General features: G+C 46.3%; 1 protein-coding gene across 2 annotated transcripts in view; it reads right to left on the bottom strand.

Moving 5' to 3' along the window:
* Positions 1-712: 712 nt before the first annotated feature.
* Positions 713-27,155, bottom strand: part of LOC139060037 (ataxin-10) — a 47,057-nt gene continuing 20,614 nt past the window's right edge. The window contains exons 5-11 of one of the 2 annotated variants that reach the window (XM_070538762.1): positions 23,118-23,288; positions 13,964-14,038; positions 12,629-12,791; positions 9,169-9,220; positions 7,259-7,452; positions 6,907-6,970; positions 713-5,261 (exon numbers count right to left, since the gene is read on the bottom strand). In XM_070538762.1, the coding sequence (XP_070394863.1) occupies positions 5,119-5,261; positions 6,907-6,970; positions 7,259-7,452; positions 9,169-9,220; positions 12,629-12,791; positions 13,964-14,038; positions 23,118-23,288 (862 nt within the window). In that variant the 3' untranslated portion in view covers positions 713-5,118. Of the gene's footprint in view, positions 5,262-6,906; positions 6,971-7,258; positions 7,453-9,111; positions 9,221-12,628; positions 12,792-13,963; positions 14,039-23,117; positions 23,289-27,155 lie in introns of both variants that reach the window. The other variant, XM_070538761.1, reaches the window with a different exon arrangement.

Below are 27,155 nucleotides of genomic sequence, written 5' to 3'. Positions count from 1 at the left end.
AATCCGATGTGCACAATGTCGTCCTCGTTGACTACAGTATTGATTCCTATGGCCTCCGAAATACTTGCACACATGCCACTGCAGCATGCTTTCAGAGTCTGTGTGTATAGGGCGCAAAACCAAGCGTCATTGTCGCGCGATTGCGCATTGGTTGGCACGTCTTTAGGGTTAACTGTATATGCCTTCCTATACAGTAACTCTAGAGTTTGGGACCCAAAAGAGCTGCGTCGGAGAAGCGGGTAGAGCGATCAGCCGCCGGCCGCCCAAATGCGTCGCCGCACACTTTTGGAGCCCAGGATGGCGGACCCGGGCGCAACTCGGGCTCCCTAAACGGAACCATATACAGTAACTCTAGCGCGCCTGGGCTCCCAAGCGCTCATTGTTGCAGTGACGCGAGCTCGAATTCCAGTGGATGGGGTAGGAAAAAAATCCCTAAGAACCCAGTAGTACAATTAAAAGCAGCTAAGACAAAACTACGAGCTTTGAGTAGAAACTTCGGAACTTTCGGAAGTGTGTGTTGCGACACTAGCAAATAATGACAAAGAAATAAAACAAATAATAATAATACTAAATCGAAAGTCAGTCACTAAGCATAAATCAATCGCAACACCCAAAGGTGTAATAAGTTGCATTACAATATTATACCCCAAGCGTAGGTTTGATTGCAGAAGCCAGTCAATTATCATGAAGTTATACGCCTCAACGCACCTAATTTTCAATTACCAAAATCGTTTTTATTATGCATAAAATACATTACATGTACATGGTATATACAGGAGGTAGTCCTATAGTCAAAGATTGAAGTAGGGAGACCTCATATAACATCTAATTCAATTATTTATTCTGTGCATTGTCGTGGGCAAAGTAACAAGAAACAAGAACGTCTCAATCCGTAGTTAGTCTTCGGCATTGGACGTAAACGATTATTATTGGAAGTAAATCGGGTAGATATTTCAGAAATAGTGCCGTAGCCCGAAGAAATGTACAGAATCAAGCCGTTTTCGACGACTCGCCTAGCATTATCCTCAAATTCTAAGGGTGGCTTCCTGCAACGCGCAAATGTGCTCAGAAAAGCCCAACCATCCTGTGAACAGAACTTTGGCTTTGCCTCAGCACAACAACGCAAAGAAGCCCTCTATACAAATGGAGGTAACACAGTGCTGAGAAATGTAACAATTCTATTCCAATTCTAACATCTTAACAGTCAAATGGCCACGAATGAAGCATGTACCTTTAAGACAGCAACGAAATGGCCACAAGGAAGTTAAATATTTGAAATGCTTCTAAGCAAAGGCGTAGCTAAGGGGAAAGGGAGCACACCGGGAAGTGCCGCCCCCCCCCCCTCCATCCCCCCAAAATATTCCTCGCTACGCCACTGCTTCTAAGACAGACAGTTCTGGAAAAGAAATTTGTACACTTCAAGGGACCCTAACAAAGTGTAATTAAACTTTAACAACATGGTTGAGGTTCATTATGACACCAGCACAAATGAGAAGGCAACACACAGACACACACACAGGTCAGGACACTGTCCTGCACATTTTTTTTTTCTCAGTATATTGCTGTCACCGTACCCGCCGTAGTTGCTCAGTGGCTATGATGTTGGGCTGCTGAGCACGAGGTCGCGGGATGGAATCCCGGCCACGGCGGCCGCATTCCGATGGGGTCGAAATGCGAAATCACCCGTTTACTTAGATTTAGGTGAACGTTAAAGAACTCCAGGTGGTCAAAATTTCCGGAGTCCTCCACTACGGCGTGCATCATAATCAAAAAGTGGTTTTGGCACGTAAAACCCCATAATTTAATATTGCTGTCACCGTGTGCTGTTGTTGCAATCGCCTTCCAGGAAAAGATGTTTTCACAAGGAAACATTAGCCAGATACTAGTGTATGCTGCTAAGTACTACCCTATTCTTTCCTTTCACCTTCCCTTTCTGGTTTAGGCACCTCCATCCTAAGTGAGATGCATCGCACAAGCTGCCTTTCAAGGTCTCCAATCACTTTTCTACTCCTCCATGGTGTAGGTACTGCGATAACGCAGTGAAACGCGCCAAAAAAGACTTTGAAGCCAAACACTAAATTTATGCAATTACTCTAGAGTGCGATGTAACGCTGCTACGAGCTTGAACACTAAAGGTGATGTGAACTCAAAGTGTGTGAGCCAAAATTACACCAATATCACATGAACTAGAGATGGTGGAAACGAATGTATGGGTGCTAGTTAGTCCTAAATTGGCGCGTTCCACTCTGCGAGTACAATACTGTGCTTCTCTGCGCAACCACGAGAATCCATTCAAACTCTGCTGCGAGACATAAGCACAAGAGGTTAAGAATAGTTTCAGGAACATGGTGGATTCAATCGTACTATTAAATGTATACCAGGTGTTTAGGCAAAGAATGCCAAGCATTCCTAAACGCACTGCAGTTGTGATAAGTGATATGTTTAATCAGCAAAGCGTTATTCATGGCTATATACAGCACAAAATAGACGGAAGCGCAAGGAACAGACGCAAGCACTACAACATATGAAGGAGGTACACGAACATGTCCTTGCTTTTTCCAGTGAGTTCCGTGCTGCCAACAGCAATGGATTCGTACTACCTAAGCTGACTATCGTTATTTCGATACAAGAATTTACATTTGACGGATAATTCGAACTTTACCAGTCGGCACACACGCGCCTGACTCCCATGGAGGCTGAACGAGCAACCGCTTTAGTGGCAGCGTGTTAGCGTTGAACACACGTGCGTAGAACACACAATGCGTTGAACACCCGCAATAATATCACGTCGAAAACGCCTGTTTTTGACCTGTCCTAGGAATATTTTAAGCATTACCTACCGCTCACAATGTGTGATCGCTGTATTTACCCGATTCTAACGCGCGCTTTTTATATTTTTCGGAAAGATCGTGCTGAAATCTTTTTATGGGGTGCAATCGGACCCGAACCCAAAATCGCCTTCACAACGTTCGTATGCTTTACCGCATAGCACACTTTTATTGCGGCGCAGCCAACTTTAAAAGTAGTAAGGAGAAGCTGACTTCAAAAATATCAGTCGCCATTGTGCACTACCTATCAGACACTCGCTCGTTTTTCTTTGTATTGTGACAATTATATGGTCACTCCAGGGGTAGTTCTGCCGTCGCCGTCGCCGTGATGTTCTGTACAAAGTCAAAGGGCGATAACATCGTCGCCGTGCGCCGTATGCTTTATGCGCGAGTGAAAGCGTGCGAATGTGAGCCGACGATGGTTGCTCAATCTCGCGCGCGCAAGGGAGGAAAACGGGAAGGAGGCGTGGCGTCTTACGAGGAAGGGGGCAGGCGTTCTACTCCGGCGACGGCTGTGTATGGCGCGGCCGCGCGGGTCCTTTCTTGAAAGTGATCTGCGATGGGGACAGAGTGCGCCCAGTGTTGATAGCTTTGTGTGCGCTGTGTTCTCGCTGCTTAGATGGCGTTTGAAGCGAGAGACAGCACGAAGGTCAGTTCGCTCGCCGCTGCTGCCGCGCATTCTCACTCCGGCGTTTTGACAGCGAGTGTGCGCGGTGATCGAGTAGGATGTGTTCATGCTTGCTTGTGCACGCGTGACGCTATGCTTGTTATTTTAGGTAGTAATTGCGAATGTTTACAAGTTTACACGGCAGATAAAACTGCTATCCTTACTTCGTATAGCTGTCTACTAATTTGCTATAACTACCGATACTTCCCCTTTTTGCCGAAACTGGGACTTTCTCTTTAAGCTACGAAACTGGTTGGCGTAAGATTTCTAATTTGTTAGGATCTCTACTGTGATTTCTACTTTAGCTTTCTACTTTAGACACATAGAAAGTGAGGTGTGCACTTCATTTAGGGGCGTGTTAAAATTGGGCAAATCAGCAGTGTGTGTTGGTGTATATTTCAGCATTATTTTATTTTGACACCCCAAATAATTAAATCAATTTCGCCGGTCTCGTCAGCATCAAATTAACGAAAGTCCACTATACCTTCAAGACATCCATCCTTAAGATCTGCAGTAAAATACATTGGTGTTCCAAATGGCATTGTACCAAAGCACTTAACAAAGGTTCTTAGGGGAAAATTTTAAGCCAAATGCCAATCCATTTGCCATATACTTCAAGACAGTTATTTCGTGACAAGTGCTGCTTCTGGTCCTGCGGACACAGTTCCATATGCTGCAGTTGTGAAAGCAGCTAGTGTGAAGTTTGCAGACACATATTTAATAGCCACAACGTGACCCTTAAAGGGGCCCTGAACCACTCCTTGGGCTTGGTGAAATAACATAGTCCGCCAGTAGCATACACTGCTGTGAACATCTCAGACAAGCTTTGCTGTCGAACGCGGTGTGTGGAGCTCACAAGTGGATCCTGAAGTCACCTTTCTCTAAAACGCTCTCTTTTCATCCTCACTCCCTTCTGGCCACTTTATTTCGTTATTCCCTTAGACAGCTGCTATTGGCCAATAGCTAACATCGAGCTGCGGTCGGCTACATAGAGTAGATACTGCGGCCGCCGCGGGGCGCCGCCACGCGTCAATTGGGTAAGCGTATTGCAGCTCTCCGAGGACAACCGCATTTGGCTCATGTTTAGCGCGTCGTAGGTTCCTAAGGCAGAAGTCGTGGCATCTATGTTAGCATCCAAAATGAAATTTGAACTGTGCGCCACAGTGACATTTAGAAGGCGGAATGTTGTGGGCTCGCCCCACTGCGCCGTAGCCTTCGCAGTGAAAGGCATTTAAGAAGGAACGGGAGCACAGCGAAGGCCGTGTTTAATTGCCAACGACACCACTTCTGCTGAACGCATTGAAGTGCTTTTTGCGGCACAGTATTTCTGAAACAGCCCATATTCACTTCAGATGCCTTTCTTCACTTCAATAAAAAGTGGTTCACGGCCCACTTAAAGACAATTAAAAAGTTAATTAGTAAGCATTATTCACCTAAGGAATCTATTACTGGCAATTAGTGCACTTCCTAGGTCCACCAGGATTAATAAAGCGTTATGAAGGAAACAGATTCTTTGCTGCCACCTGCATGCTCTTAAAAAAACCTTTGGCAGTATTTGCGGACACAGCCGATAACCAGTATGGATCCAGGATCCACATGGAAGTGGCTGCTATCCAACTACATTTATTCAATGTTGATGCCCATTTCTTTTATCAGAGGAGAATCAGTGACCACACCCTGCTGAACCAGACTTCCCACAACAGCCTGGTTCTCTGGGTTTGCTTCCATGAGGTTCCTGATGGCCAAGATGACATGCTGTATTATGACTGACAACAAAAACGTCAAGGATAAACAGTACGGCTGTGGATGCAATTATTCAAATCATGCATACAGATCATGCACAAATCTCTGATCTTGTCCCAATGCACCCAAGAGCTGAGACCTCATATCAAGGCACAGTGATCTCCCACTTCTTGAAAGAAGTTAGGAGGTCCTACAAATCAGACCAATGGTCCACGAAGCGACCCAAGGCCATTAGACAGTGTGGTAAAACATGAAGGCTTTGCATGTGGCTTGATGAAGAGCCTTTGACATAAAATGACAAAGTGTGCAAATAAAATTCAGTTGGAGTTGAGCATAAGTGAAAGGCTTGAAGTGTTTCATGTTTCTTTGTAACTTCCAAGTGCCCTTTGCACACCTCACAATACATCAACCAGCCCCATCTGAAATTCGCATACTCTGTGGGTATTTTCAAAAGTTGTAGAGACAAGATGCATTAACATAAACCTGAAAGCACTATAGCATTCTTTAGACTAAAGTAAAGCTAAACTGTCATTAAAGATTGATTATTGTATACACATTGCATTTTATTGAGATTCTGAACAGTTCCCCAAGCAGAGCAGAAGGTAGAGAGTGCACTTAACTGTTGATCAATCACTCACAACTTTCACGTACACTCAAACCAAACATTAAAGTCTGTTAAACAGTGTTAAAGGGGTGCTGAAACACTTCTCTAACAAATCATAAAATGGCGTCACTATTAAAGAACATCGTATCATGAATTTCATGCCAAAAATATTTTCCGAATCCCTCAAATATAAGTGGAGCTGTCGCGCTGATACCTAGCTTTCCCTCTCTGTTCGTATCAGGTAGCACGCTGGAAGATACACAGTGGAGAAGCCAAGAAGGCAAAGCCTCAGCCAGAAGTTGATTGTTATGGCCGTCAAAGCGCTCATCACGGAACCCCGTGGTGGCCGCGATAAGACTACGCTATGCAGCATGCCGCTGCCATCTCGGAGGCTGTGCGTAGCAGACACAGCTAGGCACAGTGCAAAGATGAAATCATTTTTCTGTCTTTTCGACATCGCAGACATTAATATTTTCCCTTTATTTAACTCAATACCAGCAATTATGTATAACTAGGAACGCTCCTGCGATACCGAAATCTGCCAATAGCATTGGTGGATCCAGTTGTTTTCAACGACGCTGCATGACGACATTACGGAAACGAGAGCAAGTGACATTTTGCTATCTTTGACAGGAAATTGAAAATTTCTTGCTGCATACAGTGCAGTAATACTTGGCTGATGTGTTATCAGCAGCCTCTATGACAGGTTGGCAACATTCTTTTACTATGTTCAAGAAGTGTATCAGAGCCCCTATAACTCTCCATAGTTAGTGAGAAATCTGATGCAAACATGCTTATTAATTTTTGCTGCTTTAATGTGTTCCATTCTGCTCGATTGCCCAATTTGTCGCTGTTATTTAAGGCGATCAACAAAGGCAGGAGTGCCTTAGAATGGACATTTAGTGGCAGATTTGCACACAACAAAATTTCTGTAGACACACACCCATGTCCGTAACCAGCTTATGGCCAAGACACTTCTAAAGAAAGCAAGTGCTTCCAAGATGTCATGGGCTGGTGGTAAATCCAAAAGAACATTCGCTCAAATACTTTGAATGAAAGGATACAAGGATTTTTGGCATCTAAATTGCAAACATCCAGTATGAGGGGAATTCCATCCAAGTTTCTTATCTGTAGTGGAGTGACAGCATTACAAGATGTTAATATGAAACAATTAAGAGATGCAATGTTGAAAAAGTCTTACTAAGCAGACTCGCTTAGCAATGCATAAAGCAAAGAGAGGTGACAAGGACTCAGAAAAATAGACAACGAAAGACAAACTTGGTAAGAAAAGGTATTAATCCAGCATGAGAGAATCAAAGTACACCTGATGAAGCCACAACTTCATTATAGGATTGAATAAACGTCTAGTGTGCTGCAAAACAAGATTAGCTCTGCTTGCTCAGATGGCTTAATTACCATGTCTTGATGTTTCCTGTTCTGATGACACATGTTGCCAATGAGTTGAACAAGATCCCGCTTGAAGCCAAAGCTGTGGTGACCAGTCAACTCCAAGGTTCCCTTCTCAACAGCAGTGAAGTCATCCAGGTGCGGGGCAGGTGTAAATGCATTCTGGCTTGATTTACCAAGAAGATGAACTGTCTTCAATACCTCTGAAAGTACAAGAAAAGGAGCCGAACTGTACCTTTAGTTTTCTAAAGAAATGCACGTTTCTATTTTGAGTTGGCAGATAATTCTCCTTCTGATTCATTTCATCAAAAACAAGCACCAACTCATCAGACCATATGCTCTTCCAATTGTTCACAATGCTTCCTCAATATGTGGGCAGGTCTTCGATATCAATCATAAAAAGACTGCTGGATCAGCCATAAAGAAGCCACTGAAAAAATTCGGGAACTGTTCTTTGCCGTGCAAGACTCTCCTGTGGAATGCATTTGACAGAGACTGAAACAAGTACAAGCCTGGAGGGGCGACATCTGATGAGAAGGCTGGATTGGGAGATATCCCTGTGAAAGTCCTCTACAGCTAATTTGATAACTCTTGCCCTGTGAGGCATGCACGGTGAAACTGAAGAATGACACCAAGGTGCCAACTCAGGAATTTCATGGCATTGATTCAGGCATTCCTGTTTAGTGGCTTCCTCCAAACGGCAGAGTTGCTCACAGTACAACGAAGTGGTGACATATTGTCATCTGCGCTGTATAATTCTGAACATATAGTGCTTGTTGCAAACATTTCCAATCGATAATAAACAAATAAATAAAATGTGTGGTGATTGTCCGTTTTCTATTGTGCAGTTCACATTAAGCAAGGCAGTGGACATAGTCACTACTAACCAGAAAAAAAAAATGTTATACAAATGGCCCGAATTTATGCACTGACCCACAGAGATAATCCCTTCCCTCCCTTCAAGTAAGGGAGGGAAGGGCTCAGACTTTGAGATAGTGATTGATGATGACAAATGATGAAATCTTTACATGTTAAAAAAAATTAATTTATGGGGTTTGACATGCCAAAGCCACTTTCTGATTATGAGGCATGGAGGACTGCGGAAATTTCAACCACCTGGGGTTCTTTAACGTGCGCCTAAATCTAAGTACACAGGTGTTTTCGCATTTCACCCCCATCGACATACGGCCGCCGTGGCCAGGATTCGATCCCGCGACCTCATGCTCAGCAGCCCAACACCATAGCCACTGAGTAACCGCAGCAGGTAATCTTTACATGTTGGTGGGTTCTCTTCAGTAATCATTACATCTTTCTTGTCTCTCCAAAGCAAAACAACAGTAACAGCTGGGAAGAAGGATTTCGTGGGCTTCTCACATGCCATACTCTAATGCTGTGCACGCTAAATTTAAAAGGGGAGTCAGGACATCCGGACCCGCCCTGGATCCATGCCCGTCAACCCAATAAAATGAGACCTGCCATCCAACATTCATCATGATGGTATAAGGCAAGTAGTCAAACTGGTGGAGAGAGAAGATGTCAATCACTGTTATATATCAATATTACTCATTAGTTTGACTGCAAAGGCATACAGATACTGCAGCAGTCCCCAGGTATATTGCAGGTTTATAGTCACAGAGGACTCAGGTTCAAGTTCCAGAAGAGTTACTAAATAAGTTTTTTTTTTTCTGTTGAAATATAAGTGGAGAGGCAGACTTTAGCACTGACTTTGGCTTCTCATACAAAGGCTACCGCTAGCAATAACCAATACAAAGATAATAAAGTGAACATACGCCTACGACATATTAAGGGAACATCAACAATACAACAACACTGTACAGGATGCAGCCAAAACATTGACGCACCCAATGCAGTTGCAAGAAGCTCTGAACTATCAGCAAAAGAACCCTTGAATTCCTCACTTGCAGAGGCCAAGCACAAGACTTTCAACAGCTTACAAATCTCTGAAATTTCCTGCAAAAGATAAAGAGTACGAAGAGAGCAGCAATTAAAGCTAATGTACCTTGTATAAATGCCTATTTAGGTAAAATATAGCCTTTTGTTGTGTTTTTAGTGTGGTACATGTTTTATACAAATTGCACAATACACTGATATGCAGAGAAGCACACACCTGGGCTTGCAGGACAATGCAATATTTTCAGGACTATATTTAACTTTTCGGCTGCAAATAACTTAAAGGTGGGATCAGCAATGTTTAGCACTCATTGAGCCTGCAAGCTAGCACCACAGGTGACCACACAGAGAACACTAATAAGAAAGACTTATGAAGAATGTGTTGAGTAGTAAATTTCCAGGTCAGTGTGTAACATAGAATCCCCTTTTTTTTGCCACCACTGACAAGGAGGGCATACCAGCATACCTGGCTCTCTGTCTCTATATGAAAAAGGCACAAGTGCAGGGCAGGTATGTTAATTACAATAATTTCAGTTAACTTCATTTCATTTATTTCTGAAAGTGCGCAAGAAAAGCTCTAAGCCTTAATACAGGCACGCTTATGTTACACAAAGAACAGAAACAGAACACAAAACAGAAAACCTGAAGTGCAAGATGCAACAAAAGTTGAATGAAATCAAAGAAAAAAGTCAGATAAAGAGCAAATACAAGAGCTGAAAATATCAAGATTATGGCACAAGGTATTTTTTTGTGCTACAAGACGTGTTATAGTGTTGGAGGTGTGAGCTGAATTCACATGGAAAATGCTGGGATTACGCAAGTTTGGGTGAGGCACGCAGTACGCTACAGGTGACACTAACTGCAGACAGGAGAAGTGATTGTAAATTAGTTTATACAAAAATAATTAATCACAATATTTTCGTCTTATTTCTAGGGGTTATAATATCAAACATGCGCAGTACGCACTCATAGGCCTAAAATACACGGCTTCCCAGAAATCTATCGTACAGGATACAAACGAAATGTCACTGAAGACATTAAATTTTTGCCACATTGGTCAAGTTAATATAGTTTCATACAACAAACTAAACTTTAACTTCGAGCACACAAAAGAAGAATACAAGAGAACAATGCAGCTGACATTCTTAAATATTTTTGCCATTCTTGACATGAGACCTAACTTTCTGCAGGGTGCATTACAATGCTGGAAACGTGTTCTTCGAAAGTTAGACGGGAGTCGACCAATATTCCTAAGTCGCACATACAAATTGCTCTTTTGACTACAGCTCGTGTGTTTCACAACTTTTGTAATTCGCTGCAAAGCTGACAAAGGAAGTGCTGCTGTTTGCTTCCATCACACCAGCAATGATGGGCAAAGTGCTACAAGAGAGGTGGCGTGCTACAATGCCCACCCATGCTTGTCCAGAAATCAACATCAGGTTATGGGGTTAGCATTACAAAGCAACTCATAGGCTGTGAGAGCCACCGTTGCACGTAGCTCTGAATTCATTTTGACCACATGGGTCAAAATTATCCAAGTCTTAAAGGGACACTAAAGGCACATACTAAGTCAAGCTAAAGTGATGGATTAGTGCTCAAGAATCTCTAAGACGTCAATGTTATCATGAAAAGAGCCTTAATAATCGAGAAATTTAGGTAAATGCAGGACATGATTAGAGACTCCCCTGGGACATTCAAGCACTTGCCCGATGATGAAAGCACTCCTCAGTTAAATTCTGTAGCTAGTGCTCAACCACTCGTTGCAAAAAACATCATTGTATTGTATTAGAAGACGAAACAAAATGCTACTTATCCGGTTCTATTTCATCTTTAGAAAAAAGAACTAATTGAAATTACCCCTGACAATGAGGCGGGCGATAGAAAAGTTTCATTTTCGCTCGACCTTGCGCCGCCCAAGCTTTTGCGTTTCAGTACTTTCCTGATCGTGTAGTGCTGCGCTGGATTTGCTAGCTCGCGAAACTCGCACAAACTGCAAGCAGCAGAGAATTCAACTTCCATGTGAGGTCGCGGGATGCCCGAACGGTCCACATCACTTGACCAAAAAGCAGCTGCAGCAATGAATGCACCACTCTGTCTTGGCTCGGTACCGCCGTCTGCCGGGCGCCATTTTGCTCACCATCAGTAGGCAGCAAAGAGTGATGATGGCATATGCAACGTCACCACTCCCGCCTTTGGGTGGTGGGAGCTGTGAATTTACAAAAAGGCATTTTGGCCCTTCAGATGCCATTTTCTCGTAGTAAACTAAGTCTTTTCTTGGCATGAAAGAAGCATTGCGAGGTTTCTGGGATGGTACAGTCCACGTTGTCTTAGTATTTGCCTTTAGTGTCCCTTTAAGTGCACAAGTGTCCTTGCAATGCAGTGGCTAGGAATTGAACCCACAACCTCATGCCCACTAGCATAACACCATAGTTACTGAGCCACTGTGACAGGTCTCGTGCTTATTAAAGAAAAGCCTTCACTTGGTCGGTATCTTGCTGGATATATTTGTGGATACATTACAAACATTATGTACACGTTTGATGCAAGCTCCTGAAAACTGGCCTATATAAGTGCTGCGACAAAGCAGTGCAAATAAGCACACCTCTGTTCTGCGTAATAAAAGAATATCATTCCATAAAAACTGCATATATGATGTCACCTCAGTTATCTCTAAAGCACAAAAACCTCTTAATGGAATAGTGCATGGTATTGAATGGCTTCCTTGATTTTATAAGTTTGGCCTTCCCCATAGTACTTGGGCCCCTGGCTATGTGCCCATTCTTGGCCGTTTCCTCAGAAGGGGTGTATCCCATCGTTACACAAGTGGTAATAATAAAAGCCTTAAATGCATGTACATATTTGTCACAGTTCCCTCTGCATACGCCTATCCTCACCCTTCTTCCCTCGACCAGCGTCAAAGGTTGTCACATCGCTGCATCGACGTCTCAGTGTTCATATGCTTAACTACTGTTTGCATTTCACCATAAGTTGTGAACTCTGTACGGCATAAACATTGCTTGAGGTTACACACTGCATAGGATGAAAATAAAGACACCCTTATGCATCACACTTTCTTGAATAGCCTTTAATTAACCACTTTAAGAAAGCTTCTCTTCATGTTTCAAAGAATATATAAGAGAATTGAATTTGAAGTGGAGTATTTGCGTAAGAAACCAAACACTATATAGTGCATGTCTCATTAAGTGTGCTTTCTGTGCTCTTGGTGCAATTTTTGTTATTATTATTATTGCCTTTTTTTGATGGCTGCAACAAACAGCCATCACAGTTCAAACAGTTTCCAACAACTCAAATTGGCAGGTGCAACTCGTTCCCCAACGTGAATTGCCCTGAGTGCATTTACACATGCAAAATGAAGATTTAGCTTTCTCCTGAGTAACATCTGGAATCTCAACATTGCAGGTGGCACAGAGAAACAATAAGTGTTTCCAAAATATATATAAGGGTTACCGGGTCACCAGCAGCTGCTGCTTCCAAGCATTTCGTCATGGTCCATACCCTCTCCAACAGCTGACTTTGAGCATGCTCTAAGAAAGGTAAGGAGATTGGAATTGGTGCATCTTCACCTTGTTTCTTCATAAGGTCGTCAGCAGCAATATCCAGCAGTACGCACCTGAAACAATTTGTAACGCATAGCACTGAAATAATATAACAACACTGTCGCTTCTGAACATAAGACACGGCTCTTTGTGGTACTCACTGATTTACTTCTGTCAGCCAGTTTGTACTGGGTGGTAAATTGAGAGGAAGAGAAAATTAATTTAAGAGATGGCAGCACGAGCAGTTTGAAGTTAACTTCTCTAGCCTGTAAGTGTGTGCTGGGGGACAGAGAAGTAGCAGAATAGAGGGCTACGAGGGTGACCATGAGGACAAAGGATGTGAATAAATAGAGTTGCTTACCAGATGGTGTTGCAAGTCAGCACTTAAAAAATTAAATTATGGGGTTTTACGTGCCAGAACCACTTTCTGATTATGAGGCATGCCGTAGTGGAGGACTCCGGAAATTTAGACTAACTGGGGTTCTTTAACGTGCACCTAAACCTAACCAAGTCAACACTCGTGCTGCTCTTGTCAGTGAAATGAGAGGCAGCAAGAATGAGGAAACATTTGACCACAGTATGCAAACCACGAAACATACTCTCATTATTTATCATTTAGGTATAGCATTTTCTTTTCCCGAATCAGTCTGCTTACTGGCATAAAGAGTGGTTCTGTGAGTTATCCTGTGCTTGGAACAAGTTGACGTTCGGCAATGAAAGTGACCTAGTTGATGGAAACAGACACATGTGGTTAATGTAGTGTCCATTAATTTCTTTCAGGAATCATCCCGAAATATGGGCCCTGTTTCTGTAGCACCCAGGCAACGAATCTACGTGATGTTTTCCTCTAGTCCTGCAAGGGCAGCACTTTATGTGAAGAAAGGCTCACTGCACTGAAGAGTTGCAGATAAAAAGGCCAGCACTTGTGATGTGATTTTGTGTTTCTTTGTCTCAGTTGCGCTGCGCTTTTTGAAGAGCCAGAACTAAAATTATTGTAATGCTTTATTAAACACAGTGCAATAAAGCAGATGCGCGTCGTGTTTCCGATAGCAGCTCGGGGACGACAACAAGTGCTGTGATTGGCAAGAGAGCTCGGGCTGTTTGCTGCTGCTAGGCTGTTTATCTGTTGCTTCTCACCTTTAATTAAACATCAGTACAGCAGTAACACCCACATAAAACACATTGTCGTCCTTACTCAGTTGCACACAACTTTGCTAAATATGCTGTTTCCAGACATGCCACATACCTGCAGCGAGCAGACAACTTTTGGAAGACTGTCACCAAGTCATCATGCTGAAGTAGCCGCTCCAATATGAAGAGGCTGGATCAAAACATAAAGAGTGTAAAATGCAACTTGTAAGGAATTAAAATCAGATCATTACAGAGTTTGGTTAATTAAAGGGCCCCAAGCCACCTCTGGCATCTCGAGCACATTTTACATAGACACACCTACAGTGCACAGAATACCTCAAGGATCACCGTTGACAAACATGGCAGCGTTACGTACCACAGAGAATCCAACAATACAAAAAAAAAAAAACCTGTGCCCCTCCTGACTTTTCCGGTCCCTTCTTCGCACGGTGTGACCCCAGCAGGGTCAAGCGCATAACCGTAACCAGGCTAAAAGCTGTTGACTAGTCGGTTGATGAGGGACCATAGACCAGCATGACAAGAGCTGGCTGTGTGTTTTGAGGGATGGGAGCGGCCAAGGGAGCTTTGGAGCAGCTCTGGGAGCAGCAACTTTGGCACATTGCAGCAGGTTTGCAGCAGGAAATGTTCATTTTGGAGCAGAAGGTGCGCATTTTGGAGCATACTATAAGGCTCGACATGACTGAAGTACAGATAAAAATCAAGAAAAGATATTCTTTATTAGACTGTGCAGAACACTGTTAGGTTATGGCGAATCAGTTCTACGGAAGCCCGCAAGGTGGAGGAAAGTTCGCTAAAGGAAGGAAATGTCATACACCGGACAAAGTAAACCCATATTCGTTCCTTAGAAACCACTATTAAGTTACATACCAGACGTGCCTACTAAATGTGGCCGAGAAAAGAAATGAAACCAAGAGATTCATGCGAACAGCACCAATTGTATGTTGATATGCTTCTGTTAATGCTAGTCAAGAGTTCTTTTTTCGTTGTGCACAAGCAACAAAATTTTTAAGTTTAATTAGCTAACATCAATTACCTCATTTATTGGATAACAATATTGGATAATTCAAATCCTAGGTTGCTTCAAATCTCGTTATCACTCACGTTTCAACATTATCCACAACTTTTTCATTGACATCTCGTCGGTTAGGTAAGAGTAAGCTAATTAGATGAATTCATCCACGCTGAACAAGACACACTATCTGTAACAACCATGAACAAACCCCATCAACATACAGTGAACACTGTTTGTGTCATGCTCTCAGTTATATTTTAAATTCTTGGTGACATTCACTTGGCATAGCAGACTACCAAGAATAAATGTGAAGTTACTTTGTTGGTCATTGCATTTTTGCCAGTATTCCACATGATTTGGTGAGAAGAAAAAAATAACAGAACTCTGACATTTATGAAAAGAATAAAGGGAAGGAAAGTATTCAGTGGCTTTCTGATCAGCATCACCGACCAATATGTTGCATAACCTCGATTATTAGGGCTGCCCCATAATATCAGTGTAAAACAGCAACCGATATTTTGAATGCCAAGCAATAGTTTCTTAAAATTTTCGGACTCAATATGCACAAGTTGTGTCATGAACATCATTACTGTGAACGCAATTTCTGTCGTTCGCGTATTCCCCAACCCTTCACAACTGCCATTCAGCCCCTACGGCAGACTAAAGCAGAAAATTTACATTCTCGGTTCACGTTCTGTAGCCGCAAAAGCCCAATTTTGTATGGTGTGGTTGTGCAGAATATAGAGCACTCGGAGTGCAAATATGAGTGATGATTGTAGTTGCCATTGGATATTTCTGGTGAAGAAGTTTCGTGAAAGCAAGCAGCACGTTTGTCAACGTGCCACGCTACCATCCCGATAACCGGACGTGGTGCCCGTGCAAAATATATTTTAATGTTACACGCATGGTGTTCGCCATTAATTGATGCAGATTTAGGGCACACAAGCGTGCCCTAAAATGTATGATGACAGACCATACAACTTATTCATTCAGCTGAGAGGACAGCTTTATTTCCCAACTGCCCCATAAAGAGAGCGCGAGTTGAAATCATGTATACCTGGTCCGCACATTACGCAAACGTGCAAGACTTGTATAAAACATTCGTAATGCACTGTATGGCACAAAGGATTTTAATTTCCCGGCAGTCCAGTTACAATGCACGACCAAACACAAGTCACACTCCAAAAAATGGCGACGCTGAAACGGATTACTTTGGTTTGGCTTCTAAGGCTAAATGCTAGCAGCCAATTAACACATGGTTGTGTGGTTGTCACTGAACACGAACATCCTGCAAAATTTTTCAATCTCATTCGAAGTTAGTGCTTTGGCACAAGCTGGCACAGCTCGGAGATTTGGCACAAGATGACGCAATTCGCACAGCACTTCCAGCCCTGGTTGTTGAAGGCGAGGATGACTCATGCATTATGCACCACTGTATCTTCCATCAAGTTTTCATTCAATTGGTGTCGTGCTTTGGGCAATTAGGCACAAACAATGGAGAAGCCTTTCTTCTGGCATGTTGATGCGACTAACTGATATCACTGCACTGCATGGAGTTAGTGAGAGTAGGTGAATGAGAGGACAGAGCACCTGCGAGGACGATGGCAAAGGGGGGAGAGAGAAATTGTAGCGGTTACGCAGTCATTCATCAAACGCCTGTAACTTTGCTAGTGTTACAGCACCATGACACGCAGTTGCCACTATATATACCAAGTTCGCAAACTCAGGGTGGTTCATGGGCCCTTTGAAACAAATCTCGAAATTCCTGCAGGCCTGCTATGTTTTTCAACACATGTTGAAGTTCAGTTGATTAAAATGTTTTGCCCTCTCAGGGCACAAAAATGGAGCCTTGGACGGCTCACTGATGGGAGAACATTTATAAGACAGGGACAGTCAAAAACAATCCGTATTTGCTATTAGGGTGCCTGTGTATATTGACACGTGTACTTATCTTTATCGGGCGACCACGTTTTGCCGCTTAACAACTGTAATCGCACAGCGAGGGACGCGCCTGAATGTATCCGATGTTTCTGGAAAGTTATCGATGCTTCTACCCGGCTGTCTATTGTCGCCGAACCTTGTGTTATCTGATTTCATCGCGTAACGCGAATGGTGTAGAACTTTGTGGAAGGCACACAGGTCCGAACGATTAGTCTGGAACATTCGACGACTGCTCTATAAAAGCCGACGCGCTTGACCCGCTGATCAGATTTTCGACGATCGCCGACTGTGTTCGCCGCTATCGTTGTGCTTTAAGTGTAGCCTGTTTTGTGGGCACAGGTTCGCCCAATAAAAGCTAGTTTTGTCTTTCACAGTACTTTTACTGTGTTCTTTCTTCACCGTCACTACCACGTGACATCTGGTGGAGGTGCTCGTGCGTTCATGTACCGAACGCCCCCGCAAAGCCGCGATCCAAGCCCGAAGCCCGAGGACAGAACCAACATCGCCCAAGACCAACGTGCTAGCCGCAGACTGCAAGGACTGCCCCCAGAGCACGGACTTCTACCTGAGACGACAAAGAAGATCGTGGTCAAGACAACCCCAATGGCTGCCCCAGCGTCCCCTGTTATCCTACAACAACCTCGGGACCCACCAACCTTCCATGGAGCAGCGACTGAAGACCCGGAATCATGGCTGGAGACCTACGAACGAATCGCAACATTCAACAACTGGGACTCCGACGAGAAGCTGCGGCATGTCTACTTCGCCTTAGAAGACACCGCCAGAACTTGGTTTGAGAACAGGGAATCGACCTTGACAACGTGGGACCTGTTCCGTAGCGGCTTCCTACGCACCTTTACAAGCGTCGTGCGCAAGGAAAGGGCCGAAGCTATGCTGGACGCCCGAGTGCAGCTACCAAACGAGAACGTTGCCATTTTTACGGAAGAAATGAGCCGTTTGTTCCGCCACGCCAACCCGGATATGGCCGAGGAGAAGAAAGTCCGCCTACTGATGCGTGGTGTAAAGGAGGAACTTTTCGCTGGGATGGTAAGAAGCCCACCGAAGACCGTCGAAGAGTTTCTTCGTGAGGCGACGAACATCAAGAAGACACTCGAAATGCGGAACCAGCAATTCAACCGCCGTACAAGCTCTACCCACTACGCAGGAATTCAATCGCTGGCCACGGACGATCTGCGCGAGACCATCAGGGCCATTGTGCGCGAAGAACTGCGCAAGGTCTTGCCTTCGTCGCAGCCTCAAGTGGCCTCGATCGCCGACATCGTAAAAGAAGAGGTGCACCGATCGCTTGGAGTTCCTGAGGTGCAACCAGAACCGCCGCAGCCTCAGCCGCAAGCGATGAGCTACGCCGCCGTCGCCCGCCGCCAAGGTCCCCTTCCACGACCGCGCCAGGGCCCCGTAACGCCGCAATTCCGTCGACCACCACCGCCGCCGCCAGCACGCCCACCCGTCGCCGAGCGCAGGTACCCGAGGAAGACAGACGTTTGGCGCGCTCCTGACCACCGCCCGCTCTGCTACCACTGCGGAGAAGCAGGTCACGTCTACCGACGATGCCCATACCGAGAGATGGGACTGCGAGGTTTCGCCGTCAACGCGCTGCGTCCACAGCTTGGAGAGCGCCCACGTGACATCGCCGACTACCTCGCCGCTACTCAATGGAGCTCTCGACGACCGTCGCGTTCGCCATCACCAGGCTGCTACCTGTCGCCGCAGCGCCGACCATACACTGGCCCAGCCCGGGGCCGGTCAGCGAGCCCATATCCGGAAAACTAAAAGCAGCAACCGATGGAGGTGCGGTTGCTGTTCGTCGAACTGACGAAGATCCTCCGCCGCCGACGAATACGCTGAAGAAACCATCTCGACGACCTAATGAAGACACGCCGCCGTCCCGACGAAGTCAGCAAGCGAAGACTACACCGACGAAAGACGACGCGACGTTCCAGCTTCAGTTCACCACGACGCAGCCGTGATCCGACGCCAAGACCTAACTGCAACGCCAGACAAAGAACCACCGACCTCGATGTGCTTCTCGACGGCCACGCGGTTACCGCCTTAGTGGACACAGGGGCTGATTACTCCGTCATGAGTGGACACATCGCCGCCCAGTTGAAGAACGTTAAGACTGCATGGGAAGGCCCTCAAATTCGCACCACTGGAGGTCACCTGATTACGCCGACTGGAATCTGCACGGCAAGGATAACCATTCATGACCGGACTTACCCTGCCACCTTCGTTATCCTCCAATAGTGTTCTCGAGACGTCATTCTCGGTATGGACTTCCTGAACCAACACGGCGCAGTCATCGACCTGAAGTCGAAGTCAATAACGCTGTCGGAAGATAAAGCGATACCGCTGGAGAGCCCTCGTAGTCACCACGCCTTGAGTGTGCTCGAAGACCAAGTGAGCATTCCGCCCCGCTCCAGCATTGTTATTTTGGTCGGCACAGAAATACCCGCTGACATTGAAGGTGTCATCGAAGGCGACCAACGTCTCCTGCTAGACCGTGAAATTTGCGTCGCAAGAGGGATCGCTCGACTGCATGGAGGGAAAACTGAAGTGTTGCTGACAAACTTCAGCCTGGAGTTCAAGCACATCAACAAGGGCACGACGATCGCGTACATTGAGGAAATTGTGGAAACCAGTAATGCGTTTATCCTCTCCGATTCCGCCGCATCTACCCCGACGACCATGGTTCCCGAACCAGACTACGACATTAATCCAAGTCTCCCCGTGATTAAGCGACAGCAGCTCAGAAGTCTGCTCCGACGATACAAAGGCTGCTTTTCGACGTCATCGAGGATTCAACAAACACCAGTCGCCAAGCATCGCATAATCACCAAGGAGTGCGCTCGACCACTCCGCCAGAGCTCTTACCGAGTTTCGCCGCGAGAACGCGAAGCTATAAGACAACAAGTCGACGAAATGCTGCGCGACGACATCATCCAGCCGTCGAAAAGCCCGTGGGCATCCCCTGTTGTCCTGGTGAAGAAAAAGGATGGAACCCTGCGTTTCTGCGTCGATTATCGTCGTCTGAACAAGATCACGAAGAAGGACGTATACCCCCTTCCACGAATAGACGATGCATTGGATCGGCTCTGCAACGCTAAGTACTTCTCCTCGATGGACCTCAAGTCTGGCTATTGGCAAATAGAAGTCGACGAAAGAGATCGCGAAAAGACCGCCTTCATCACCCCAGACGGCCTCTACGAGTTCAAGGTTATGCCATTTGGACTGTGCTCGGCGCCTGCAACGTTCCAGCGCGTGATGGACACGGTTTTAGCGGGATTGAAATGGCAGACCTGTCTCGTTTACTTGGATGACGCCGTTGTATTCGCCGGAAATTTCGACGATCACCTTAGGCGGCTTGCCACAGTACTAAAGGCCATCAAGTCATCAGGGCTCACTCTGAAGCCAGAAAAATGCCGCTTCGCTTACGACGAGCTTCTGTTCCTAGGCCACGTCATCAGTAAATCTGGAGTACGCCCTGACCCGCAGAAAACAGCTGCCGTCGCAAAGTTCCCGCAGCCCACCGACAAGAAGGCAGTGCGTAGATTCCTTGGCATGTGTGCCTACTACAGGCGCTTTGTCAAGGACTTTTCACGCATCGCCGAGCCGTTGACACGTCTAACTAAATGTGATGTTGAGTTCAAGTGGGAAACGCCGCAGGCCGACGCATTTGAAGAACTCAAACGACGCATGCAGTCGCCGCCGGTACTTGCGCACTTCGACGAGTACGCCGATACAGAAATCCATACTGACGCCAGTAGCCTAGGCCTCGGTGCCATTCTAGTCCAGAGGAAAAACGGAGTCGAACAGGTGATATCTTACGCTAGCCGGTCGCTGTCAAAAGCGGAAGGCAACTATTCTACGACCGAAAAGGAATGCCTTGCCATCGTTTGGGCTACAGCTAAATTTCGCCCTTATCTTTATGGCAGGCCATTCAAAGTCGTCAGTGACCATCACGCGTTGTGTTGGCTAGCGAGTATAAAGGATCCTTCAGGACGACTGGCGCGGTGGAGCCTCAGACTACAAGAATACGACATCACTGTAACCTACAAGTCCGAACGAAAACACTCCGATGCCGATTGCCTATCACGTGCCCCCATTGACCCGCCGCCGCAAGATGACGAAGATGACGACGCCTTCCTTGGCATGATAAGCGCGGAAGACTTCGCTGAACAGCAACGGGCAGACCCGGAGCTAAAAGGCCTGGTGGAATATTTGGAAGGGCACACCGACGTTGTCCCCAGGGCATTTAAGCGCGGACTATCTTCCTTCACGCTTCAAAACAATCTCCTCGTGAAGAAGAACTTTTCACCAGTCCGCGCGAACTACCTTCTTGTTGTCCCGTCAGGACTTCGTCCAGAATTATTGCACGCCCTACATGACGATCCGACCGCTGGACACCTCGGTTTTTCCCGGCACTCTCGAGGATACAACAAAAGTATTATTGGCCGCGCCTGACCGCCAACGTCGCCCATTATGTCAGAACATGCCGAGACTGTCAGCGACGTAAGACACCGCCGACAAGGCCAGCCGGATTACTACAGCCAATCGAGCCTCCTTGCCGACCATTCCAGCAGATTGGGATGGACTTGCTGGGACCCTTTCCGACATCAACAACCGGAAATAAGTGGATCGTCGTGGCGACAGACTACCTCACCCGCTTCGCTGAAACTAAAGCACTGCCGAAAGGTAGCGCAGCAGAAGTGGCGAAATTTTTTGTCGAAAACATCCTGCTTCGACATGGCGCCCCAGAAGTCCTCATCACCGACAGAGGAACGGTCTTTACAGTGGAGATCACCCAAGCCATTCTGAAATACAGTCAGACAAGGCACAGGAGGACCACGGCCTACCACCCGCAGACAAGTGGTCTTACGGAGCGGCTGAATAAGACCCTCGCCGACATGCTAGCGATGTACGTCGACGTCGAACACAAGACCTGGGATGCCGTCCTGCCGTACGTAACATTTGCTTACAACACGGCGGTGCAAGAAACAACACGGATCACGCCGTTTAAGCTGGTTTACGGCAGGAACCCGACGACGACGCTCGACGCCATGCTGCCCCACGTCACTGACGAAGAGAATGTTGACGTCGCTAGCTATCTCCAGCGCGCCTAAGAAGCCCGACAGCTCGCCCGCCTACGGATCAAGAACCAACAGAGGACCGACAGTCGACACTACAACCTCCGACGACGCTTTGTCGAGTACCAGCCTGGCGACCGTGTTTGGGTCTGGACCCCGATACGCTGACGAGGACTCAGTGAGAAACTACTCCGACGCTATTTCGGACCCTACAAGGTCATCCGACGTATTGGCGCTCTGGACTATGAGGTCGTGCCAGACGGCATTTCGCATTCACAGCGGCGCTGCGCACGATCTGAAGTGGTCCACGTGGTGCGCCTTAAACCCTTTTACGGACGCTGCCGAACTTCGTCATTTTTGTTCTTTTCTTTGCTACGAGTGCTTTTGTTTATTACCTTCGTTTGTTTGCAGCATCGGGTCGATGCTTTTTAAGAGGGGGGTATTGACACGTGTACTTATCTTTATCGGGCGACCACGTTTTGCCGCTTAACAACTGTAATCGCACAGCGAGGGACGCGCCTGAATGTATCCGATGTTTCTGGAAAGTTATCGATGCTTCTACCCGGCTGTCTGTTGTCGCCGAACCTTGTGTTATCTGATTTCATCGCGTAACGCGAATGGTGTAGAACTTTGTGGAAGGCACACGGGTCCGAACGATTAGTCTGGAACATTCGACGACTGCTCTATAAAAGCCGACGCGCTTGACCCGCTGATCAGATTTTCGACGATCACCGACTGTGTTCGCCGCTATCGTTGTGCTTTAAGTGTAGCCTGTTTTGTGGGCACAGGTTCGCCCAATAAAAGCTAGTTTTGTCTTTCACAGTACTTTTACTGTGTTCTTTCTTCACCGTCACTACCACGTGACAATATATTGACAAGTGCTATTATGAGTGCATACAGTAAGCAACATTCCTTTTTTTGTTTAGCTTGATTTTGGGATTCTCGTTCTCAATTTTCAAAATAATTTGAAGAAATTACATTTTGTAAGGTGGCTGTATGCTGCATCAGCCGGAAAACTCAGTCACCCAAGTTATTTGCAGGGCCAGTATTCAGCGAATTCTACGGCATCCACAAAATTTAGGTACTCACTACAATACGGATTTGCAGTGTGTGCTCGTTAAAGCTATGTGAACAATTGTCCATGCATAAAGGAATCATCGTGCCGATTTTCGTTTTGGTAATGAACCCACCTCCATTCAGACTCGGTGTTGACCAGCATGTCCGCAAGGCTCTCTATCGTGCCCACAGAACCAGTTGATTTTAATACACTCTCCACGTGTGCTGGTGAAAGGCAGTTGTATAAAACCATACTGCAGTACTGCCGCACCTTGACGTCAGGACTTCTAAGAAGGACAGGGCACCTGTGCCAGAAGATGTGAACACATAAGAACATAAGGGAACGCATGAGAAGCCCGTGAAAGCAGCATCAGACAACAGATGCCATATTGGCAGAACCAGGAGCACCATAAGCAAACGGCTGAGAGAGCATGTTGCACTAATAGAGGCAACAGCAAGGCCAGAACATCGGGCTAATCACTGTGGAAAATATTTGTGTGGCTGTTAGCCACAATTTTACGACATATGTAGGTATATTAGGTAACTGACACAGACACCGGCGGGAAACACTAAACATGCTTAGACTGATAAAGTACTCTTTCAGAACTCATTAATATTATTGTAAATGCGCGACCACACGCATGCGAATTTCAAGTGACAGCAACGAACAACAAACTGGTTGCCGCGGAGGGTGATCTGTTGCCGTCACTTGTGAAGTCACCAGTTTCTGGCCAGAGAGAGAGAGAGAGTGAACTTTAATAAGCACCAGCAGTTTTGTCGGCTGGGCCTAGGCCTCCCACGATGGGACGTCGAGGTCTTGCCTCTTCGCCGCTTCGTAGGCCTGCTGGGTCGCCCAGAGTTGGTCGTCGAGGTGGGAGCTGCGCAGGGCGGCGTGACATGTCGACGAGAGGGTCACGGGATTAAGGTCTTGGTATTGGTGTTTGCACTCCCATAGCATGTGGGGGAGTGTTGCCGATTCAGTTTTACAGACCTTGCACGTCTGGCTCGGGTAGATGTCGGGATATATAGTGTGATAGCGTGTGAGGGAGGGGTATGTATTCGTCTGTAACAGGCGAAGGGTGGTTGCCTGTGCCCTGTTTAACTTGCAGTGAGGGGTGGGGAAGGTTCTTCTTGCGAGGTAAAATGACTTTACAAGGTCGTTGTATCTTGTAAGGCGGTCGCGTCCTGCGGGTGCACCTGCACCGTCTCCGGCACGGTTGACTAGTCCTCGTGCTACGGAGTGTGTAACCTCGTTGAGGTTGGTGAGGTGCGGGTGGACAACGCCGGCGTGTGCTGGGATCCAGACGAGGGTGATCTGATTTTCAGACGAATGCGGGGCTTGTCGTAAGATGCGGAGTGATTGATGGGAAATGCGACCTTTGATGTAGTTGTTGACTGCTGCGCGAGAATCGCTCACTATGGTGTGACAGGCTGGGTCAAGAGTGGCCAGGGCGATGGCCACTTCCTCGGCCGTCTCGGCATTTTTGGTAATGATGCTGGCAGCATGTCGGAGCAAGCCGCCCGCTGTGGTAACCGCCGCAAAGCGCCGTCCATCTTGGTACTCAGCTGCGTCGACGAAGGTGACGCCCGCGGTGTTGGCGTAAGCTTTGATGAGGGAAGTAGCTCGTGCCTTCCTGCGTTCTTTGTTGTAGTCTGGGTGCATGTTTCTCGGAATAGGGTCGGCGTGTATCCATTGCTGAATGTCGCGTGGTATTGGGTGTTTATCTCCATGTTGACGGTGGTAGGTTATATTAAGCTTGTTTAGAATGCTGCGACCCGTTTCCGTGAGAGTAAGCCTCTCTAGTTGAGATCGACGTTGGGCCTCGATTAACTCGTCTAGCGTGTTGTGGATACCTAATTGTAGTAGAAGTTCCGTGCTGGTGTGGTTGGGTAGTCCTAAGGCCTGCTTATAGGCTCCTCTAATGATGATGTCCAGTTTAGACTTCTCAGCTTTGTACCAGTTGAGAAAGGGCGCAACATAAGTAATCTGACAGACGATAAAAGATTGGACAAGGCGGATGAGGCTGTCTTCCTTCATACCCCCTCGCCGGTTGGTCACTCGTTTCAGCAGTCTGGATGTATTGGCGGTCTGTCGAAGGATCTTTGAGATAGCCGTAGAGTTAGCTCCGTTGGCTTCTATGGTCATACCAAGAACGCGGATGCAAGGGACCACGGGTATAGGTCTGCCATCGCTCAGGTTGAGCTCTATTTCCTCGTATTGGCGTTTAGTTGTGGAGCCCCGCGGGGGGCGTCCACGGAGTGTGGGGCGGTATAGGAGAAGCTCCGACTTTTCAGGGGAACAGCGGAGTCCCGTGCCTTCAAGATAATTTTCTACGACGTCAATGGCGTCTTGTAGGGCAGTTTCGATTTGGCCGTCACTGCCCTTTGCAGCCCAGATTGTAATGTCATCGGCGTATATGGTGTGTTCAATGCCGTCGAGTTTTTGTAGTTCTTGGGCTAATCCAATCATAACCAGATTAAACAGTATTGGGGAAATGACAGAGCCTTGTGGTGTGCCCGTGCTGCCGAGGGAGAGTTCCTCCGATCGAATGTCTCCGACCGACAGGAAGGCCTTCCGATTGGATAGAAAGTCACTTACGTAGTTGTAAGTGCGTTCTCCAAGGTTGAGCAAGGAGATGCGCTGAAGGATGGTGGAGTGCCTTATATTATCGAAGGCGCGCTCGAGGTCGAGGCCCAAGTTTCTGGCCAGCCCAAAAAATTTAACTTTTCTCATGGAAGTCTGCATGGCATTCCACCAGTTACTCATGATTGCCTAACAACTACCCAAGTATGCCACTTTGATCTGATTTTGCTCTCGCTACTGGCTCCTTGTTGGACAGCAAGACAAACAGTAAAATCAGCCTTCGCTTAGTCCCAACTCATGCTGAAGACAACATATTGTATGACCTTTTGTCGTGATTATTGTGATCAGCTGTGTGTTTACGTGCTGTTAGGCCTCAGATTCCACCGAGAGCGGCGAAATTGTTTTTGTTTGTATTTACCAGATGGCATCACCACATTTAATGCTGGCGAGGTGGAAAGCTTTTTTTTTGCTGGTGATGACGGTATATTAACCCTTTCAGTGTCATACATTCTTGGAGGTGATGAACCCCCAGTGTAGTTTTTGTTTTCTAGGATATTAAAAAACGAACACAAGGGCTTATCCTTGGCTGTGCACAAATAGAAAAATGACATGCACAATGGCGAATGCTCTTTATGTGTGGTCCTTACATTCATATCAGACAAAATGAATGTCAAAATGAATGTGGCAGGACAGAAACGTGGAAATGTACCAGTACATCATGATGCTCAAAGGGTTAAAACTAGATACAGTAAAACATTTATCTTGCAGCCCATCTGTAATTTTTTAATTCAATGCATAATTATGAAACTTTGTTGCTACTTCATGTCGTGATGGCACATCGATGTGGTTGCCCCGCACCGCGACAGAGTGCCTTTCACGTCACTTGAATATCGCATGCATGTGCTTGCCTCTTAGGTAGTAGGTTGATTATCAAAAGAGAAAACAAAGATCGAAATTCCATTTCATAAGTTTCACGCTGAACCCCTAACATCAGTATGTCAGTGAGCACCTCGGATTTTGAAGTACGTTCTCGAATTTAGGCAATTGTGTCCGAGCAGAAGTTCTCGAAGCTTGCTAAGTCTAGTCTGTGACTCCTTTAGAACGCAGCATAGTTCATCTGTCCCAATAAAAAATTAACTGGATCTGAGCAGGTGCCATAACAACAAGGAGCTACTGCATGAACATTAAGGCAGCGTCACTATGTGTCCTTTGCTTTTTTGTTTTGCATTGCTTAGCTAGCCTGCTCTTCACTGCGCCCCCCAGTATGTTTCCTGATTCCAGTCATCTTCTTGCACCTAGTCGGCTAACTCAGTTAGCATGTTACTACGCAGAACAGAAGGCTTTACCAGAAGGCTTAATATCTTACCCTGCGCCGGCAGGTCGTGGTCGTAAACGGGGTTCAGTCGCGCCCGCAAGCAGTTACATCCGGTGTACCCCAGGGCTCCGTCCTGGGGCCTTTACTTTTTTTATTGTATATAAATGATATTGGCGAAGGCCTTACTTCGCAGCTAAGGCTTTTTGCAGATGACTGCTTGTTATATAGGGTGACTAACAACATGGATGATGCCAGTCTGATTCAGGAAGACCT

Source organism: Dermacentor albipictus, chromosome 5 (genome assembly GCF_038994185.2).
Source record: "Dermacentor albipictus isolate Rhodes 1998 colony chromosome 5, USDA_Dalb.pri_finalv2, whole genome shotgun sequence".
NCBI lineage: Eukaryota > Metazoa > Arthropoda > Arachnida > Ixodida > Ixodidae > Dermacentor > Dermacentor albipictus.
The sequence above is the reverse complement of the archived record's forward strand: the minus strand, read 5'-3'. Positions and strand labels throughout refer to the sequence as shown.